Here is a 22895-nt window from a genome sequence, read left to right on the forward strand (position 1 = left end):
CTGGACTTTATTACTGCTTTCTGTCCAGTGATATTCTTTATATACACAGAATGCCAAGAGATTAAACAATGAAAAGAAGTAAAAATGTTGCCTTTGTTATCTTTAATGTCTTAAGGTTTTAATAGGCACACCTTCCACCAGTTAGAAATCCACAGAAAATGCCACCCGTCTCCCCTGCAAGGGTGACAAGAATTTCACAAGTCACAGTCCCCAGATAAAGGCAAAGAAGCCGTCCAAGTAGTAGCTCTCCAGGGTCATGGTGGAAAATAACTAGCCCATGATTAGCATTTCCCTGCGCATGCACAAAAGCTAAATAAATACCTCATGCGAATGCAGTTGACATATTGGTAAATAAATGTATCACAGTTACACATCATAAAAAAGAGACTATTATTTTGGTTTGATGTGAATAAAGGCAGCCACATCAATGTAGAAGATGAATTTTTAAAAAGGAAATGCAAAAATTTTTAGGCCCCATCTGGGCTGAATGATTCCAATATTACAGAAACCTTCACAAAAGACAGGAAATGACAATTTTAGAATAAAATACACGAATACAGAAAGAAGAAAGAAAACCTCAATTAGTGGTGTGAGGAGGTGGCCTGTTCTCACTTGCCTTGGCTGTGAGGAAGTACTGTGTAAGCTCATGCCTTCTTGCTCCAGAGGCGCCTTCTATCACAGGGGCAAGCTACCCAGCCCTGTGAATGCTACGACTTGAGGGAAATCAACATTTCTGACTAGAAAATTAAGCTTCTCATCTACAATTCTACCCACTCAGCAAAAGCTTTAGTCGACACTTTTCTTTAACTTGAAGAAAACTATTTTCTGATTGCAGTGAATTTTGTATACCAGCTGTCATTCTGAGTTTCAAAATTCTTTATTATATAATGTGTTTTTAAAACCCACTCATAAGCAAATAATCAAATGAAAACAATTTTTTAAAGATTTTATTTTTAAGTCATCTCACACCCAATGTGGGGCTTGAATTCACAACCCTAAGATCAAGAGTCACATGCCCCACCAACTGAGCCAGCCAGGTGCCTGGAAAGCTATTGCTAAATAAAGACTATGTTTCTAATAAAGCTATTTCTAAATAAATTTAGCGCTTTCCACATGTGAATTGTCTTGAAGATTTTCTTGGGAAAGATGCAAAAGTATTAAAGTAACAGAAATAAAAAGGCTTTTTTATTGTCATAAGACTGTGTGGATTGAAATTGTGAAAAGAAATCGAATGCTAACAAGTGTGGGCGCTAGCAGAGAGTCTGAGTTGAAACTCTCAGGTAAATTTGTACCTGTAATTTTAATAATTTGGGAACTTTTTACAATATTCTCTACCCATGAAGTGCTTTGATATGTTGATAAAAGTCCATTTTCTAATTTTAAAAAATTTCATATATTACCATAACAATATATATAGGGAAGTTCCAGTGAAAGATTATGGAATACATTTGAGAAGTCTACTACTGATGTTAATTTTGATGTGAATAATTTTAAATTATTGGTTATTTTACTATGCTCTTTCTTTAAGAAAATCAAATATATTTGTGTGTGTGTGTGTGTACATGTGTGTGTAAGAGAGTGCATTTAAAATATGACTTAACTTTCAAAAAAATTTACCAGTACATTCATTTTAGAAATAAAAATATCACTCACTGTCTATTGCCTAAATAATAAAGACCAAATTCCAGAATTTAGCCTTCATGGTCCTCTGTGATCTAGTTCAAAAGTACCCATTCAATTTCCTTGTTTCCATTCTCCTTGTCAAAATCCTATCTATAAATTGGATCATTTATGTAGCCATCAAATATATATTGAGTGCCAGGCTAACCACGTGCCAGGCTCTATGGATTCAAGACAAATAAAGCACAATTTCTACTCCCAAACAGCTCACAATCTAGCTAAGAAGAAGATATGTAACCAGCTATTTACAGCATTCTAAGTGCAATATTCGATGTATGTTCAAGGCACAAGAGGAAATGCTAGTCATTTCCTAGCCGGATAGGTAATAGATTCAGAGATTACATAGGGGAAGTAATGAATACATTAGAATTCACTAAATGGACACACAGAAAACAATGTTCTAGGCTAGGGTGACATGGATGCAGGCATGAAAGTCTGAGATAGGAATGTAGGTCCGTTCCAGTACAGATGTTTGACTGTGGTTAGAACACAGAGTGCAGGGGTTCGCCATCTCCCCAATACCATCCATCTAATCAGTTCTTTGTTCATGGCTCCTTCTGCCATTTCTGCGGGTTAGAGTGAATAATATTGGTTGCTCCTGGGAACCTAATGACTTTGACATGACCTTAGACCAGAGTTTGTCAACCTCAGCACTCCTGACAGTTTGGACTGAAGAATCCTTTGTTATGGGGGACTGTCCTGAGCGTTGTCAGATGTTTAGTAGCATTTTGGGATTCTACCCACTGGGCCAGTAGCACCCCTTGTCCCAGTCATGACAATCAGAAATGTCTCCAGTCATTGACATTTGTCAATGCAAATGTGCAATTCGTGCAAATGTGCAAACGGTGCAAATCGTGCCCCTCATTGAGAACCACTGTCTTAGATCTATGTGTTCACATGGTCACTTTAATACTGACAAGAGTTATAACCCTACTTGATAGGAATGATTATAAGAAAAAAAAATCCATCATATTCCAAAGTCTTTAGGACTATATGGGTATAATCAGTGTATAAAGACCCAAGTAAATGCAAATCCAATCAAGTAGAATTGCACTGGGAGTGTATGTGTGTGTATATGGCTATGTACAGACTTCCCTGAGAATATGGAAAAATTAGATAATAAAAAAAAATTAGCCTAGGGATGTGACGTACATAATCACCCAGTTAATTACTCTTGCTAAGTTATAGATTTCTTATTCAGCGTTATAAATAGAGCTCCGTGTTTATAACCCAATAGGTTTCCCATCCATGTTAATACTATATCAGTATCTCAAATGAGATCTCTAGTCTAATGCAACTTCAACCGTCTGAGAAGGTGATCCCCAAACTATTTGAAATGTTCTAATTGTTTCCTTTTAACGCCAAGACAGTTTATGATTAAGTATAGAAATATTTGAGAATCATAATCACGGTGTTAATATTTTTGTGTAAGAAATTTGTGCATAGGGCCACCTGGGTGGCTCCATCAGTTAAGCGTCTGCCTTCGGCTTAGGTCATGATCCCAGGGTCCTGGGATCGAGTCCTGCATCACACTCCCTGCTCAGTGGGGAGCCTGCTTCTCCCTCTACCCTTCCCCCCTGCCCATGATCTCTGTCTCATTCTCTCTCTCTCAAATAAATAAAATCTTAAAAAAAAGAAATTTGTGCATATTTGACACTTGTAATAACTAAGAGAATAACTAATAGAGTATGTCCTGCTAGAAACTAAACTTATGAATCTAATTGGAAATATGGAATTTAAGCAGTGACTTAAATTTTTTTTAATTTCAAGTTGAAATCTTATAAGATTTATATGCAAAATAAGAACATTTAGAGAATTTAAGAATTACCATATCTAAAGTTTAATACATTTATGAAAATATTTAGTTCTTGGGATGGCTTGCTGTTCATCCACTAAAGTTCTTAAAAGAGAAAGCATATATATTAAATTTACAAATTCAGTTTTTAATGTTCGAAGGGATTTAATTGCCTTGAGCAACTTACAAACAATTGACTAAAACCTGCAAGTCACACTGAACCCATTTTATTCTCCTATGAAGCTCATGACCCTTAGGAGGAGTTGACCCCAACCTGCGGCACAGGGGAACTGGCCTTGTCTAAGGGTTCCCTTGCCAAAGATTGGCTCAGCGCTGTGCTTGTTTCTGAATTGGACCAATGAAATAGGAAGAGAGGTTTGCTACAGGTTTTCCTTCCTGTTGCTGCTTCTGGGAGCAAGTCCCTCTTTTCCTCTGTTACACTTGTACATGGGTATGAGGCCTGGGACTTTTGCAACCATCTCACGGCCAGCCTGAGGTAGAAGCTGCCAAAAGGAACAAGGATGACAGAAGTTTCAGGGGAACCTCCATACTGTTTTCAGAGAGAGTTCCTCAAAAAGTTGAAAATAGAGTTACCATACGACCCAGCAATTGCACTACTGGGTATTTACCCCAAAGGTACAAATGCAATGATCCGAAGGGACACCTGCACCCCGATGTTTATAGCAGCAATGTCCACAATAGCCAAACTATGGAAAGAACCAAGATGTCCATCAACAGATGAATGGATAAAGAAGATGTGGTATATATACACAATGGAATATTATGCAACATTCAAAAAACCCAAAATCTTGCCATTTGCATCGACATGGATGGAACTAGAGGGTATTATGCCTAGCAAAATAAGTCAATCAGAGAAAGACATGTATCATATGATCTCAGATATAGGAATTCTTAATCTCAGGAAACAAACTGAGGGTTGCTGGAGTGGTGGGGGGTGGGAGGGATGGGGTGGCTGGGTGATAGACATTGGGGAGGGTATGTGCTATGGTGAGCGCTGTGAATTGGGTAAGACTGATGAATCACAGACCTGTACCTCTGAAATAAATAATACATTATATGTTAAAAAAAAAAAAAAGAAGATAGTAGGAAGGGAAAAATGAAGCGGGGGAATCAGAGGGGGAGACGAACCATAAGAGACAATGGACTCTGAGAAACAAACTGAGGGTTCTAGAGGGGAGGGGGGTGGGGGGATGGGTTAGCCTGGTGATGGGTATTAAGGAGGGCACGTTCTGCATGGAGCACTGGGTGTTATATGCAAACAATGAATCATGGAACACTACATCAAAAACTAATGATGTAATGTATGGTGATTAACATAACATAATAAAATAAAATAAATTATATACTATAATAAAAACTAAAAAAGGAAAGTTTCAGGGATAAATCAATGCTGAAAAGATTATGGTTCCGTGGTCTTCCAGTTACGAGAATCAATTGATTTCAGCCAGTTGAAATACTACCGCCAAACACATCATCCGATACGAGCCACATCCCTCACGAAATAACCTTCCTATCTCCATTCCAAACTGTAACTGGCAGCAGAGTTTTCATGAAGAAGGAGCTACCTTTATTTAGCAAAATATTTGGGTTGGTCTTAGAGCGGAAAAGGTAAGACCCTTCGGTCAGGGAGATGAGAACTAGCCTGAGCAATCAAATAGAAGGAGGCATTAGCCAGGGTTCTCCCGAGAAACAAAACCAGCAGGGTGGGGTGTGTGTGTGTGTGTGTGTATCTGTATCTCTAGCCTCTATATCTCTATCTATAGACAAATTTATTTTAAGGAATTGGCTCACACGATTGCAGAGGCGTGGTAAGTACAAAATATAATGGGGGTGGCCTGGCAGGCTAGGGATTTAGTGACTCAGTTCAAATCCAAGGGTGTCTACGGGCAGAATTCCTTCTTTCTTAGGGACAGGCAGACTTTGTTCTATTAAGCCCCTCATCTACATTACGGAGGGTAATCTGCTTTACTCAAAGTCCATTTTTAAATGTTAAATTTATCCAAAAAAAACCACCTTCACAGAAACAACCCAAATAATGTTTGGCCAAATATCTGAGCACCATAGCCCAGCCAATTTAACATATAAAATTAATCATCACAATGGATACACTGCTCAGTGTGAGAAATGAACACACTGGGATTTGTCCTGGGAGATGTTGTGCAGGACAAAAGGAGAGAGATTGACCAGTCAACCAAAGGCTTTCAAACTTTACTTTTTGCATTGGGCCTCCTCACTCTCATGCCCGTGTATACATAACAAAAACAAAAGCTACTCTTCATCTTCTCTGCTCTTTCTTCTCTTGCATTCCATTCCATTCCATTCCATCCTATCCTATGTCATCCCATTTCATCTTTTACCTAATTTTGGAAAATGTTCATCTTGACCCATTAAATGAATTTAATTGCCACTAGTGAGACACAAAGCTTCAGTATGCAAACAATAAATATACAATTTCCACATGCTTGTGTTTGTGTATGTGTGCACTTGCGTAGTAAATCAAGGAAGAGGCTGACAGGACAGAAAACACAGCAGACCTTAAAATGATCCCCGAACCAAGATACGGAGTTGATTGTGATAATGCAAGCAGCCCTGCCTCCTTTCCTCCCAGTGCTGCATACACCCTCAAAGTTCACAGACATCTTGGGGAGGGCTTTGGTATGGATGCAATTAGGGATTGGAGCATCCTTATGCTATATAGCTCTCAGGGAACATGGAGGCCCAGCTGACTACCTGTGTTACAGAAGCGTTTCTGTCTACCTTTAGGCCTCCAGGACACTGTAGCCAGTTTCGGTGTTGCTAATCCATTTATCTTTTTTCTTTTCTTTTCTTTCTTTCTTTTTTTTTTTTTTAAGATTTCATTTACTTATTTGACAGAGAGAGAGAGAGAGAGAGAGAGCACAAGCCGGGGGAGCGGGAGAGGGAGAAACAGGAAGCCTGATGCGGGGCTTGATCCCAGGACCCTGGGATCACGAACTGAGCCAAAGGCAGATGCTTAACCCACTGAGTCACCTAGGTGGCCCTCATTTATGTTTTCTATAGAAATTGTGTATTTATCTCCCCTAGTAGGAGGTAACCTACTTTTGGTTAGAGATTATGTCTTAGGTACAAATTTTATGTCATGTTAATTAGTATAATACCTGCACAGACTAATAACTCAAATAATGTGCTTTTCCTTATTTTATGCATGTAAAAATTGTTACCAGTAAACATAATAACATTGATGTGTCATGCATGAGTGTCTAAACAAATAAACTTTATGAAATTTCCCAACCTAGTTTAGATATATTGACTATAACTTAAATGTTCACTTAAGATATAGAATACTGTTGGGCGCCTGGGTGGCTCAGTCGGTTAAGCGACTGCCTTCGGCTCAGGTCATGATCCTGGAGTCCTGGGATCGAGTCCCGCATCGGGCTCCCTGCTCGGCAGGGAGTCTGCTTCTCCCTCTGACTCTCCTCCCTCTCATGCTGTCTGTCTCTCATTCTCTCTCTCAAATAAATAAATAAAAATATTAAAAAAAAAAAAAAAAATTAAAAAAGATATAGAATACTGTTATATGTATTACAAAAGAATCAACAATCAATGCCTAAGTCACTGTGTGGATTCATGCTAAACATATTACAAATCAATGGCTCCCAATCAGCAATGAAACGTGAAGTAGGGCCCAGAGACCCTAGTTCAGCAACAGAATGTACGGGTCACACTAATGTCAGCTTAAAGGGCCCCGAGGATGATCAACCATATTAACCCTTAGGACCACATCTACCTCCGGACCTGGTCTATGATCAAGCTTAAGAGTTCAGGGGAGTCTGGGGCAACAGCAAGATCGCTCTCGAGATGCTGGAACTGACCTGAATCTTTGGTACAGTCTGAAAGCTCCAAGGGACGTGGATATCACAGTAGCTCATGGCACAGACTTGCAGTGCCTTGCAATCCTCTCCAGGGTGATAGATTCTAATATATTCACATAAACTGTAGCTATAATAAAAGGGGGCATCATGATGGCTATCCATGTGTTTAAGCAATTCTGGGACATGCCTGAGTGAACCTGTTTTTAGCATACCTGCTTGAGTCTAAGGTTGCTGATGTCATCATAGACTCATAAAAGTTTTTCTCTCTCTCTTTCTCTCTCCCTCTCTCTCTCTCTCTCACACACACACAGAGGAATTTAACACAGTGAAACTGTAAAAGAAGAAGATTGTGTAAAAATTGTCCTGTACAAGGAAAATGTAATTTATTTCAGAAATAGATAATCACTCAAGTGTATGAGCTGTGTAGGCGTTCATTGGTGAATTTAGACTAAACAGGAAGTGATGTAAATTATACTTATTACACTGCTGGGAGAGAAATATATTAAATCCAGACAGCACTCAGACAAAGTACAAGGAACTCATTGTGTAGAAGGAAACTGTGCAACTTTGGTGGGAAGACAATGCACTATATGGTATGAAAACCATCAGTGGCCATCTGGGACTAAAATCATTTTTTAGGGAGCATGATTTTGTTCTAGCACTGATATATTTTTTTCTTCTTTGATAAAGCCCCAAGGTATTCTACTCCTAAGCACATTGCCATTTCTATACTTTTAACCATTTCATGCTCTTGTTTTGTAATCGTTATATTGCAGAGAGTAAGAAACAATGAAACCATCAATATTTGGGCTAGAAATCTTAGCTATGATGAAACACCCAAAGTAAAGGAGAGGACTGAGGAAGTTACAGAATTATCTAGCACCCATATAATCCCACCTATTACTGAAGTATCCAGGAATCACTCAGGAGAAGAAATATTAACAAATAAGTTACCTTGAGAGTAAAAACAGTATCATGTGATTTATTCCGTGAGATTTGTCTCATTGGTCTATTCTTACGATAAAGTTTCCTGGGATGAACTGAAAAACAAACAAAAAACATAACTAGGGAGCTGGTTTGACTGTTAGCACGGCCTAAAGAGGACTCTCGGAAAATCAGGCCAAAGACATAAATGTAATGTTCAACTTACTGTTTTGTTACAAAGTCATACCCAAAATGAAGTAATTGAATGAATTAGGTTCACCCTTACAAGTTACTACCATGCTTCATTCACCACAGTGTAGAACAAGATAGACCCCTCTAATTTATTGGCCTCTGCCTTAATGGAGTATTTCTAACATGGTGTAACTAAAATCTTCACAAATAATTTAGTAAAAATGTACTTATGGTTTAAGCCTCAGTTTAAAAAAAAAATCTTATAATCTTTTAGTGAGTGCTTTCTTTTGCAAAGTTGGGGTTGTGATCACCATGGAGCTACCAAGAAGGCTCTGACTGGGAGAAAAAATCACTCCCCTGGGAAAGGACCCCTTCAGAGTGCTCAAAAGAGCCAGGTCTGGCAAAGGCAGAGCAAGAGTGCACGGAGTCTCCCGTCTGATGCAGAAGCGTGTTTGGATGGGGATGGGGTGGGACGTATGCCCCTGTGGCTCTCTCCACAGTTTGAGTGGAACAGAGCGATTGTGCAGAACTCCACGTTCATTTGGAAATGGATTTCTGTCAGTAATAAAGTGAGCCCAAAATGATTTCACTCTCTGATTTTTATGAGTTATTAAACTACACAATGGTTTGCGGAGTCTGAGATGAAGGGTAGTACTTTGTTGTTTTTTATATTTGCGTGTACATATGTAATCAAAAGTATTTGTTGAATGTTTCTATGATATTCAATGCTCTTAACTCTCTCCCACCTCAGCCCTTGCTCCCCACCTTCCATCCTGTCTCCAGCCCCTTAACCCATAGCCCTTTAGTGGCTAAGGACACCAATCCTAGAACCAGACGGACTGGGGAAATTGCCTAAACTCAGTGCCTCACTTTTTCTCTGTAAAAATTAGGATAATAATGGTACCTAACTCAGAATTTTTCATAATGAATTATAAGAAACAGATATAATGCTTAGAATACTGCCTGGCATCTATGAAGTTTTATTATTTTATTTTATTATTATTTTAATTATCTATCATCTATCACCTTTCTATATAATTGTTAGTAGTATTTATTACCATTCCAATTGTAGAATGGATTTTTCTAAGAAGATCTTCAATTGAAGGACACAATGCAGGAGGATACTTAAACAGATTCTTCAAGTGCTTATTTTAGCAATTATTCAAAAGATGTTCTACTCATTAATGGTCTTATTTTCAAAGCCTCATAATCCAGTTTTCTTAAAAATATACAGAAATAAACTAGCTTTGGCATGTGCTAGATGGATCATTCTATACTTAGATGATACACAAAATCTGAAAAAAATAATTTATTCAATTAGAGAGATTGCATTTTCGGCTCTGAAAGATACAATTTTTCATACCACTTCATATTTCTGGACCACTTTTTAGTTTTATATTCAGTAAAACGTTAAGTTAGGAATCCTTCTTTAGGTGCTAGTTGTTATGAAATAAAAGCCCTGTTCATTTTTGAGTATACAGTATATCTCGTTCTATGTTTCAAATCACTATACACAAGTGGTAAAACTTTTCATAACAAAGGTTTAATTAGAATGGTTAATAACTATGATTTCCAAAGTGTCTGAGTCAGCCTTAGTAATAATTAGGGAGTTTTGTTCCATACAAAATGCTTTATTTAACCTTCATGCCTTCATTCAGATAATTATACAAATGCATACAGTTAAAGGTTTAAACTCTATTTCGGTTCACAGCTCAATTCATAGGAAAGTTGAATACAGAAAAGCAATGCACCAACAGAATATGTCTGAGACACCATTAAAAACGATAACACTTGTTCATTTAAATCTCTGAGAATAGACTGGAATAATCATCCTCTGAGAGAATCTCATTAGGAGGGTCTCCCTTTACATTATCATAGGGCAAAAAAAAAAAAATCACCATTTTACAGTAAAAGGAAAAAAGCTCTGAGTATATTTACAATACATACACTATACATAAATACAAGAACAACACTTACATAATATTAATAAACTTATAACAGGGGTTGCCTAAACGCTACAGAGTATATAAATGCAGAGGAAACTATTGGGAAATTAGATCTTTAGATAAGCTGGAGAAATAAATTCATTTGCAATTAAAACTCTGAACAGAAAACCAAATGAAGATCTAAGACATGAACGAACACCTTTGCTTGTCAGCATCATTGGGCGGGGGGGGGGGTGTCCTTTAATGCGTAGGACCTCCTGTGGGCATTCTAACTCTCTGGGGTCAGAGACCCCAGAGTCTTTTGTGAAATTACATCTGTTAAGTGAATCAGACGCAGCACATCTATTCAATTTGCTGTTCAGAGGCTTTTGAGCCTCGGATAACTGTTTTGTAAACTAAAGGACGTTTTTGTATTTTTCCACAGATGGATTTGTGATCCAGTCATCACGTATAATGAGTGAAGTGTCAAGGAAAAGGAAAAAAGATGCCTGCTTGATTTGGCCAAAGATGGTATTTTTCTTTATTCCCGTATATATATATTTTTCAAATTCGAGTGAGAGATTTATTCCGAAGAACGTGACGTTTGAACTGACCCCCACACGCCAAGAGCAGCGTCTAGACTACTACTAATTATAACTAAGTCATTTTAAGTGGCAGGTGGGTATCTTAAAGGTGGTCTGTTCTCATCGTTTCACAACACAGAAAGTTCTGAGTACATTCTTCAATGGACGAACACGAATTTGCTGGTTTCTCTTTTTTTTTTTAAATGAGCATGTTACGATACACATAATTGCATTATGATGCAGGATGACATAATACGTAAGACGATGTTTTCAAGCTGGTTTTGTAAGTAGTTATCTTGTATCCACAGAGAGTTGGTTTGCCATGTGATGCAATGTGTCCCACATAGACATGGACGAAACAATACAGCCACCGTCCCGTGGGGGTGGGGGTGGGGGTGATTTTTTTTTTTTTAATGGATTCTTAAACACAACAAATTGAGGACAGACAAGCTGATAGGAAAGAGCCTTGAGTACAGGTACCAGTGCCCCAGTTCAACACCCATCCAACGTAATGAAGTTCGAGGAACAAAATGTATACGGCAGTCTGGCTGTAATTGCAAAATCCTGCAAGGGGAACATTGGAAACACGAGTAGGGCAAAAGCATTTTTCTATACTGTGCTATGCTGTATCTTTGGAGCATGAAATTGGCAAAGGGAGGATGTTGGTGTGTCCCTAAAATGTCTTCCTTTTTGATTACTTGAGCACTGTGACTAGAATTTGGCCCAAATCCTACCCTCCTCTTCACCCTCATTTCTCACCAAAAATGAATCTCTGTGCAAGTCTTGGTAGGCCTGCTTTGGAAAAAGCAAGATAGTATTCACACAGAATCACTGGTTCTTGCTTTGCACAAAGGGCAGACTCTGTTGTCTGAAACATTTACAATTTCTAGAGATGAAACCCAGAAAGAAAAAAAAAGTCCTGATGTGACTGTTGCCACTATTCATCTCTTTTCAACTCACTTCAAGTTGTGGTTTGGTTGTTGAGAAACTGTTGCTTGTGGAACCCAACGAACGGGGAAGAGAGCCCTTCCAACAGCGGCTCGTGCACACGGAACACTTGCTTTCAGCACGGAAGGGAATTTGTTTATACAGGTTTTCTCTCTTCCCTTAGCCAAGGAACAGGGAGAAAGATCGTAATTCAGGAGATTCATTTTCAGAAAAACGAAACACCATGAGAAATGACATTCTCTTAATGTTTTCTAAGCCCATTAGTATTTCCATGGATCAATGCTGTCAGGGACCTTGTTCTACACAGAAAAGGGATGGGGGCTGACTCCTCTGATGTTGGACAGCTTCTTACACAAAATTCAATTAAACTAACAACAATACTATAAACAAATTATTCATAAGACTATTTAAAACATTCCAAGGCAGTACTACTGTCAGGTGAGAAATCAGAAAAGGCATTCTCCGTTCTCTCTCCTTGCTCAGCATCTGAATGTTTGTGATTGCCACCCCAAGATCAGCCGCCAGACTAGCAAGTCTGTTAGTAACGACTCCATCGACGGAGGTGAAAACTTCCGATGCAATCTGAGCAGATTCTAGAAGGTCTACAGGTGGAAAGGTTTTTACTATGCCTACAAAGGAATCCATAGAATGGCGAAAAGCCACTCTGGCTAAAATGCTACCCAGCAGGGGAGAGTGTTCATGATTTGGGATCTCCAGGCCAAACATTTAGGAGGAAAGTGACAAGTTCAGGGAGACTGGTCCTTGCTGTTTGTTTACAATGATCCTTCATGCATGACTTTCCAGGAAAAGACTGATTTCAAACCTTAGCTACCACTGTCCTATCATGTGCTGTCTTGTACTTGGAAAATAGGACCACCCAGCCATAAAGCCACTTCAGTTAGAAATATGGCAACTTGGCAGCTGGGAAGGCACATGCAGTGTGGTGCAGGGGGGAAGAATACAGGCTTCAGAGCCAGAGATATGTAGCTTCTTCACCTTCCCACTCTGCTCTTCACTGTTTCCGTGTTTGCCAACAACTCAGCCAACTCTCTCTGTGCCTCAGGTTCCCAACCATAAAATGTAGACCTGTTTACGGGTGAGAGGCAATGGGTCCCAAAGTGGCCTAGTAGAATGCTTGGTATAGAGTAAGGATTTAAGAAAGGATAGCTGTTGTTTTCATGGTTTGCTGAAATTTGGACCTTCCCATTTAGCACTTCTAGACACCTTGCAGAGAACAGCCCAGTCAGAAGACTTGACTGTGGTGACATTAAAGAACCCGGCCGCTTTCCTTTGACACTTCATTGGCTCTTTTACACCCTATCCTGGCACGTTTCCTTCTCCTTTTCATTCTTTCTGAAACTTAGAGGAGGAAACAGTAGATGGTTTTCTAGGCCTGTGGTCTGGTTCTAGAGAAATATGTAGATCACTGTCCACTGTGGTAGTCTTCACTGTCTAAAGCCTGAGTGTTTAATCACAGTTATACTTTTTAAAATTGCTCTTACCAAATGTTTGGCTCTGAAAGAATATAATTTGACTGATAGCCCTCAATAGCTTGTTTGGGTGGATTTGTGCTCTGAGATGGTAAGGCTGGACAATTTCTAGGGCTCTTGTCTATTCGTATAATCTCATTGTATATTTCTATTCATGACTCCACTTCTAGCAGTAAAATAATTATGGGAAAAAGTAGGGAAGTTCTGAATGTAAATCTGGTAATTTCCAGGACTAACTGCAAACCTTGGTTAAAGCTAGGCTTACTAAGTGTCAGCAGTCTTCAGTAGGCTTTTTAGGGGAGAAATGATAGTGTGGCTACTCATTCCAAAATGGTTCTTGTAGGATAACAGAAAATATTAGGGAAAAAGGAAATGAAGAAATGTAAAGATGAATTTGTGCATTTGGTATTAGTGGACAAAACAAAGTAGAACAAACAAATCTCTCTAGTGTTTTGCTGTAAATAAGCTGGGCTTTTGTTAACTGAGCAAAACTTTCTGAGCCACGCAGAGTGCTTTGCAAGTTTGGGACAAATCCGTGAAGTTTTTATCTTAAAATTATAATTGCCATATGCCAGAGTGTATATGTTGAAGAGAATCTTAAAGTTCAGATTTGTATTCTTACATTCTGTAAGTAAGGTTAAATTAAGAAATACTAACATAAACAAGATTAGGTATATTTTAAAAATCACAAAAGATTTTTTGTGGCTATGTGAACATACTCAGTTTACTATGTGCATATATTTATTCTGTGTGTGTGTGTGTGTGTGTGTGTGTTTCCCAAACGTGGAGGAAAAACCCAGTAATGAAGAATTATTGCTGTGTAAAAGTATAGGGATATCTCATTGGTCATAATGTCTATTGACAGGCACTTCCAGCTTTTAATTCATTTCTGAAAATGGGCATTAGCTTATTCCTATTGCCAGCATAGATTCATTTAACATGTGGCCATAACCATAGCACTTAATCTTGTCAGCATGCAGCTACTCTTAAAACTCTTCATTCCCTCTGGAATTAAACAAGAATAAACACCTTACCGTTGTTTTGTTTTTTGTTCTCGTCAAGAACTAGTTCATCGAGGAGGAAGATAATTGAGAAAAGAGAACAGTTGCTAGATGCTTCTCTTTAGCACAAGTAAAATCCTATGCAGCTATTTCCCCCTTCCCAGGCAAAGACATTTTGAATTTGGAATCAGTTGTTTGCAACTTAAAATGACTTCATTGTGTTTTAAACCATCCTGGCTAAATGGAGACGAGTGGCCACTCCATTCTGTCAGAGCACAAGGAATGTGCTCTGCCAGAGGAGAACAGAGTTCCCACGGCAATATTGCTAATTGTAAGATATACAAGGCATATCTGAACAAGTTTCTTTCTTTTTTTATTGTGATGAAAACTAAAAGCTTTTTTTCCCCCAACATACTTCATCAAACTATTTACAACCTCTGTAAAATTTGCGAGTTTGAAAATACTTTTCCACTATCACATATGTTTACGAATACAGCAAAATATTTTCACTCTATTTTTTTTAAAGATGCAGTATCCTCCTATTTCATTTTCTTATGAAAATCTGAATTTCTATTGCAACTGCACAGTATTCAGCATAAAGTACCAATGGACATGGTTTGCTAAACAGACATTACTCTATAATGAAACTGTGAAAATAGAGCATTTTTAAAAGTTTTATGTACACTTCTTAACTATAAAATGCAGGCAAAGTCATATATAGCATCATAAGCTGATTCCCTAATAAGGTAAATAACTCACATTTCTAGACAGCATGGATTATTACAAATTCATTCTTTTAAAAAAGTCCTTTGTTGATATTTGCTAGCCCACTGACTGCTGTGTATGCAGGTGTGTATGTGCTGGGGTGAGTGGAAGGCAGTGTGGGGTAAGGAGAAACGCATATGGAAGACATGACTTACCAAACCCCTTCTCTAGACAAAACCAAATCAAATTGACAGGTTATTTTTAATGAGATGCACTACCTCGGAAAAACTGAAGGAAGAGATTTGGTTAATGAAGTTACAGAATACATTTACCTCCTCAATTTACAGGCGTGAGTACAGAGCAAAATCTGAGACTGGACTATGGATTATGAGTATTAAGGCTTCCCGGGCCTATTATGATCCATGAGAGTTCTCTCACGTTCAGTCCCTCACGTGAAAACTCAGCGTATGGTGGGTGCTGGTATTCTTAACACTGCTTAAATTCTGTCAGTCCTCGCTGTAAGTGTGAAGACACCTTTATAACCACATCATGGCTACATTTCTAAGCAGTCATAACAACATAACAAAGGCGTATTAGCGTATCTGAAGGCCTCACCTCACCGGATTTATTCAATTGCAGCTTTGGTAAGTATAATAAATAAAGTACAGAATAAGGAATACTGCATCTTTATCCATATACATGTTATCACTCTAACGAACTGATTTCAAAGTGCAGAATTATATTTACGTTTAAAACACAAATGGCAAAATTTGAAGTTAAAAAAAGTTGTATAAAAAGGAACACAATCTTGGTATAAGATATTCCAAATTTCAACCACAGGGAGAATGGCCTTTCTAATCACCTAGAACTGGCATTTGTAAACGCTGTAGCATCTCGTAAGTTCTTTCCCCCCACAATCCTCCTCCTATTTTCCATTTAAACTTTCAAGTGAATAAAAAGTGCTCTTTTAAAAAATGTGGTTTGTGTTACTGTTATTCCACTGCTTTTGAAAATAAATGTCCTATAGTGTTTTGTCGAAGTGATGCCAGGCAGTAGTATATTCTTTATGGGAAAGCCATTAGGAAGTTCAGTCTAAACGTCTTAATAGAACTTAAGACAAGTTATCAAGCAGGCTTCTCAGAGTCCACACATAACTGACAGGATGGGGCTGGAGGTGGATGGGGAAGACTGAATCTGCTTCCGAACAACTTAAGGTCAGAAGGGAATCTATTAGAACCTCAGAGTAACTCATAACTTTTCAAAGAACGCTAACTCCCTTGAACTCCTTCTCTACAATGCACGAGATCGCCAGGCCTACCGTCGCTTCTCAAGCCATTACGCTGTCTGCGGAGAAGTTCTCAGACACGCACACACGTCCAACTGCGAGTTGAACAGCTCCAAAGTTAAAAGCAAAGAATGCTTCTAATCAGGGGACGGACAAGTCCTGTGGCTTCTGCGCCTTTTCTGGTGTTCATCATCTACTACTGTGCTTTTCAAAAGAGGCTAGAATGGACGCAGATGAAATGGAGGAGGCTTCTCCATGCCTGAAGATATTCCTCCCTAAAAACCCAATTCCTTCTCTCCCCAACCGCTTTCCTTTCCGTGGGGAAACAGGAGTAGAAAACTCACCAGGGAGAATTTGCTATGTTCCAGGACGAGCCCTGGGTACGTTTCAGTCCTGGGATGAGATCGGCAACTCACTCACTCACTGTTTGTGCTTGGATCCTTCTTTAGAAGTATCGAGCATGTCGGGGGCGGGGGGATGGCGTAACACTGACAGGTTTTAGCGGCTAACTTACCATCTCAGTCTGGTTTCCACTTTCCGAGGGTGAGGAGAAAAAGCTCACTTCCCTGAACCTTTCCTATGTGATCAGAGAGGAGCAGCCTATTTAGTTCTGTGCTAAATTTAAATCAAGCTGTCACTCAGGAAGCTCCCACTGCCTGTCAGTTCTATGAATTCTAAAAACCATTTCTACCTGTAACACTCTCAAGACATCTCTGCGCAGAGAAGAGATTGGCCCATCTTCTGAAGGCAGGCAGAATGAAATCAAGTCTACACTGCAGCTGGGTGATTCACCTACTAACTGCCAACCGGGTTCCAGGACCAGCAGGGAGGGCGGCACGGCCGTGTTGGCCACTCCCCGTGTTCTTTACAACTGACCAGGAACCAATGCTGGCATGCAGCAAGAAACCCTTTTCTACCCAAAATGGTCACAGGCAATGAGAAGTAGGAATTGTATACAGTACAGATAGAAAACTTTCCAGTTGGTAAAAAAAAAAAAAAAACAAAAACCAAAAACCAAAAACAAAAACAAAACCCACAAAAAAAAACCAAAAACAGTGCTTGGTGGGGAGTAGACTGTGTAGCAAAAGAAGTTATTTATCAATAGAATCGAAGCCCTTGTTCGAGGGAAATTGCCTGATGAGTTTTTCAGACCTGGCAGAAAATGCAGAGCACATAATTTTGAAGATAGAATTTGACCTGAACATCATGATGTTGTTGCTTGAACGTTTAAAACAATTCCTTCTAATACCATCCAACATGAACTGTCCTTGTTTCAATGTTTTATCGTTCCTTGCCTCGTCAGAATAAGATTCTCTGAATGAGGAGATGATCCTAAAAAGGACAGTCCTGCCGCCGGAAATTATTTCAGAATGTTCAAACATTTAAAAATGAGCTAGGAATATTGTGAGGTTAATTTGTGCAATTCCCCAAATCAAGTGTTTGTAATTAAAATATATTGCAAAGGTCTATGCTGGTAACCCTTGATATCTAAGCTATAAAAAATCTTAACAACAACAACAACAACAGTAACAAAAAAACGTCACCAAGCCCCTTAGCCACATAAAGCTGAAAAAAAAAACCAGCTTTTAGTGGGGAAAAGATATGATAATTTTTCTGAAAGAATGCCTGTTGGTGATGTATTGCTTTGTTTACTGTATACTTCGCTAGTTGCAAGAAAGGCTCATAATTTTAGGGGGTTGACGGGACTGTGATCTCCCCTCACCCTCAGCACAGGATGAGTGGGTTCAACATCCCTGTCCATGCCAATGCAGAACCCCTGGGGTCTGATACAGTTTAGAAAATGAAATCTGTATAGAAGAACCTAATGGAGAGTCACTTAGCCTTGGCTCTCCAAGTGAGGAAATTAGCACCATGTTAGGCTTTCCTCGGGGAGCACTCCCTTTCCACTGACTCAGTTCCAAGGAGAACTGACCCACTAACCCAGGGGTTAATTCCCTGCTATGCCTCCTTGGCCTTTCTGGTCACCAAATAACTGTTTTCAAACAAGAAAAGGGGAGCATAATCTTTAATTGTGGTACTCAACCAAGCAGGACAACAAACAGCAGAAAGATTACCTCAGTGCTGTCAATGTAACCAAGACCTCTAAAATGCTGGGGTGTTTTTTACAATTCCTTTTAGTAAGTATGAAAATTGGTAACGTGAGTCCTCAGTGAAGTTATTGTAGGAAAGTCCTTTTATTCGTTATTGCTTTTCTCCTCAAGAGGCGCATTATTCCATCTCTGCTTTGTCTGATTTTTCATGTTCACTGACTTCGCCTGAGCAGCCCCACCTCTTACCTTGGTGCCAGTGTGTCTAAGAAAGTTTTTTTTTTTCCCCCCTGATTCCTTGTAATCATATACTAGGGGCAGGAAGAGATGATGCCTAGGGGACAGAACACTGCGATTTGAAGTGGGGCAGCAGTTTCTTTAGCCAGGCTCTTCCTATTCAACTACAGAACACCTCTGTGCCGGTCCACGCCAGGGCAGACACCGGGACTACGCTCCACCTGAAATGTCGCTGCCCCTCTGCTCGAACAGATGAACAAAACAGAATCAGAACAAAACGAAAACAATCAACGACAAACAAATGAAAGATTCAATGTCGGTTTCTCTTCAGGGCATGGCATAATGACAAGTGGCGGGTGGTGCTATCTAGAACGCCGTCACACTGTGGCTAAGGGCCGCCTGAGTGCCCCTTTCTTTTCAGGGAATGGAACTCTCCGACAGGCTGCTCCTTCTCTACGTTCGTGCTGCTCGCTGGTAACAGACTGGATGTGTGTTCTATCTTACCGAGACAGTAACTAAAATTTCAGTAAAAAGGGGGGGGGGGGGATGACGGGAGAAGAATCCCAATTTGAAAGGTCCTGCTCTAGCCATCGGTTGGTGGTAGATGACCTTTAAGGGATCAATAACAAAATGTCTGACAGCTCAGAAAACTGGTCCAAGCTACAAACATCTTGAAATGGCAGAGTACACGGCTCGGGAGACAATGCCTGTCTCTTCAGCGTTTGGGTCACGGATCTCCCAGGCCAGCGCGAAGACGGGTTTCTCGTGGAGTCCTGATGGGGGTTACCTTCAGACCGGAAGGAGAAGGGTTCCTTCTTTTTCCTGCTCTGGTTTCAGACATCGTGGGATGGTGATGCCCTTTCGTGTTAACACTGTGGAGGGGGTTCAGCCCTGCTGAAGGGGGTGCCGCTAAGAGATCCAGCTCTTCCACTTAGCTGGACAGGTAGCAGTCCTCACACCAGCATGTGCCTTCGGCGGTGCAGTGCCAAATGATCTGACCGGGAAAAGCTGCGGTCACAGTCCGCGCACTTGAATGGCTTCACTCCCGTGTGTTTGCGGTAATGCCTTGTCAGTTCGTCCGAGCGAGCGAACTTCCATGTGCAGCCTTCCCAGGTGCACTTGTAGGGTTTCTCTCCTGGAAGAAAAAGGGACACACGCTTTTGGTGCTCCGTCACTTTCCCATAATAACCAAGCCAGCGCTACGTGTGGGGAGACTGGCTGCGCTCAGCGGGTGTTCCGTGTGGTCATCTTTGGTCGGGAAACCTTACCATCCTGCCGGCGGGCTGGGGGTCAGTCAGGTCGGGGGGGAGGGAGGGGGGCGTTCGATCTCGTCTCTCCTGTTGTGACATCTCATCTGGCAAGTCAGTCAACACCTGCCTCCTCAATGACGGGGACATGACTTTTTGGTCAAAACATCCAAAGGCACAGACTGGTCACTACTGGATAGAATCACCACCGCTCGACTAAAAAAGGCATTTTAGCTCTCTGCCTAGGTTGATTTGGCTCTAATGCTGAGACTCACAAAGAATTATAAAGGTCATTAGTTACGTTTAGTTTCAGTACTCCTACCCAAATGTGCATCACTTAGATGGTTTAAGGCTATTTTAGGACACGATGTCCATTTATCAGTCATCGGGAACAGGCACAAAATCCCATCGAAAGGTAAAAGCATTCCACCACTCCCCAGAAATTAGCTGTGAAGTACACGTCCCTCATAAACATCTACTTTTTGCTTGTCTGTTGGAAAAGAATCCTAGATAGCTTAAGAGTGTAAAGTTTAAATACTCTTTTCAGTGATTTAATTAGGGTGAGCTCTGAGGAATCATCAAGTTGGTTTCAGTGTTGAAACTCATGGTGAAAAGCCGTCTGAAGAAGTATGTAATTTGACCGGGTCCTTCAGTCAACTTGTAAGGACAGTAAAATATGCAAAGGCTTTGCTGGGAAAAGATACACTAACCATTGTCCAAATGAACTCCCGGGGGGAGAGAGACAATGGTTGACCCAGGTGCGGTTTTTTTTTTTCCTGGCTCTCATTCAGAATGGATGCCCTGTCCCCATGCAACCCCACAAAAAGTGATCTCTCCTTCTGTTCATCCTATCCAAGACTCAACAACAGGCTTCCTGGCCACACACAGTTTTGGTGAAAAGGGCCTAAGTCAGGAACGGGAGCTTTTTGCAGATTCCTATGCATAGAGCTGCAGGGTTGAGTATTGTTAACCCCACTTTACAGATGAGAAAATTGAGGTTCAGTGTAGTAAAGTGACTTGCCCAGTGTCAGAAAAAAAGGTGTATTTGGCTCCAAATCCAGTGCTTTTCAATATGCTGCAGTGGAATGTATAATTCTTTTCCCATGTACACTTTGTCACATCCTCAAAGTTGGTTCTACTTTCTCAGGTACTCCCAAATCATTCATTTCTTACTTCTATTATATCATCTATCGTAATATGTCATAAGATTTTATTCAGATGCCTTTTTCCTCTACCCATTTCTGAATACGTGGAGGTCAAGGACTATGCCTCTACCATTTCAGTATCCTTGGAGTCTTGAATAAGTATCAAACAAATGCTTATACGAATCAGTGAAACACACACACACACACACACACACACATACACACGGAATCACTAAGCTCTATAACTGAGTATACAAGTGATGCCTACATGGGAGAACTAGCTTGAACTGGACCCAACAATTTTCGTCAACTCTGAAATAAATGCTATCTATATGGGTCCTTTCAGGATCAAGTGACCCTTTCAGAAGGGAGTGAATAGCACAGACCAGTTAAATCGAGAAATACTGATGCACTAACTGTGGGCCACAGAAAGCTCCAGGTTACTCTGAAAGGGCTCCTTTCAAGTAGAAGCCTACTGAGTGGATTAACCCAAAACCTCAACCTCTGACTCATTCTAGACGTCCTACAGAGATAAAAATCTTCATATGCAGGTGTCTACTGACCCAAGTTGAACAGAAATTTAAAGAAACAAAAATCAGCAAAACCCCTAACAATCTTTGTAAGATTATCTCCTACATAGTATATCAATGCAACTATTAACATGCTTTTATTTACATGTCCTCCCTATGTGTTTGTGAATTCACATCAGGAGCACGGGTTCTAACAAGCTGAGCTTGATATAAATCATGTCTTCAAAAACACATCCATCTTTGGGGCACTGAGCTCAGCTGGTAGACTCTTTGTCACCAACAGGCATCTCCTAGTCCTCTCTGCTGTCACTCTGGAACCAGCTACCAAGAGTGTAAGGCCTAGGAAGGAAAGAATAGTGGGTTTTCTTAGTTGAAGGATGGATGTGGGAGTGTCCTATGTGTATGCCTCCTTTAGCCATTCTAGATAGAGAGGAAAGGGACCCATAGCTGGGATGAGCCTGGAAAGTAAGTAAGTAGAGACAAGGAGTGGACGAGAGCCTCCACTCTCCTCTCAGGAAGGATGGTAGAGTTCGAATGGCCCACCATGGGGACAGTTTATTGTCTCGGGTGCTCTCTGGATTTCCTTGTACACCCAGAGTAGGCACTTAATGTTCTCTAATTCCTGCCTCACAATTATAATAGTCTTACTTTTCCTTCCATTTTGGCTGTTTAATAACGGCATTTATGTCCTTTCCACTTGAAAATCTATAGCAGAGAGTGGCTCTTCCAGGCTAAATCCAGTCTGTGGCCTGTTTTTTGTGCAACCTTAGAAGCTTAGAGTGGTTTTTACACTTGGTACGTGGTTAGAAAAAAATCAAGAGGACTACTGCACGGCATGTGAAAATTACATGAAATTCAAATTTTAGCGTCCATAAATACATTTTTGTCGGAACACGAGTCTCCATATTGTTTAAGGCTGTCATCCAGTGATGCAGAATTGAGCCCTGTAACAGAGAACGTCTGGCCTGCAATGTCTACAAATTTACTATCTGGCCCTTTACAGAAAGTTTACTGACCCCTGCTGTAAGGGGTCACCTGAGCCTTCTGCAGGGTTCCTGATGATGTTAACTTATTGAATTGGGGACAGGTGGGTGAGGGAATATTTTGGCTATAGAATAACCACTTATTCTCCACTTAGGACCCCAACTAAAATTCTAACAGCCCACTCAGTAATAAACACACATGATATTTCATGTCAAATTCTTTAAATTGAGAGTTCTGGAGTGAGTGACTCTCTGAAAAGGCTCACTCAATCCGATCTGAGTTTTAAAAATATCTTTAGGATCG

The 22895-nt window shown here is 40.2% G+C and overlaps 1 protein-coding gene across 11 annotated transcripts in view; it reads right to left on the reverse strand.

The window, feature by feature from the left end:
- Positions 1 to 22895, reverse strand: part of KLF12 (KLF transcription factor 12) — a 504131-nt gene that overhangs the window by 78640 nt on the left and 402596 nt on the right. For 6 of the 11 annotated variants that reach the window (XM_081815026.1, XM_081815024.1, XM_081815027.1 and 3 more), the window contains one exon: positions 9985 to 19821. The exons of 2 other annotated variants lie outside the window; for them this stretch is intronic. In XM_081815026.1, the coding sequence (XP_081671152.1) occupies positions 19701 to 19821 (121 nt within the window). In that variant the 3' untranslated portion in view covers positions 9985 to 19700. Of the gene's footprint in view, positions 1 to 8301; positions 8388 to 9984; positions 19822 to 19881; positions 21948 to 22895 lie in introns of those variants that run through there. 3 more of the 11 variants (XM_081815028.1, XM_081815033.1, XM_081815034.1) reach the window with 3 other exon arrangements.

The sequence above is a fragment of the Leptonychotes weddellii genome, chromosome 3, assembly GCF_054177405.1.
Source record: "Leptonychotes weddellii isolate Sample4059 chromosome 3, ASM5417740v2, whole genome shotgun sequence".
Lineage (NCBI taxonomy): Eukaryota > Metazoa > Chordata > Mammalia > Carnivora > Phocidae > Leptonychotes > Leptonychotes weddellii.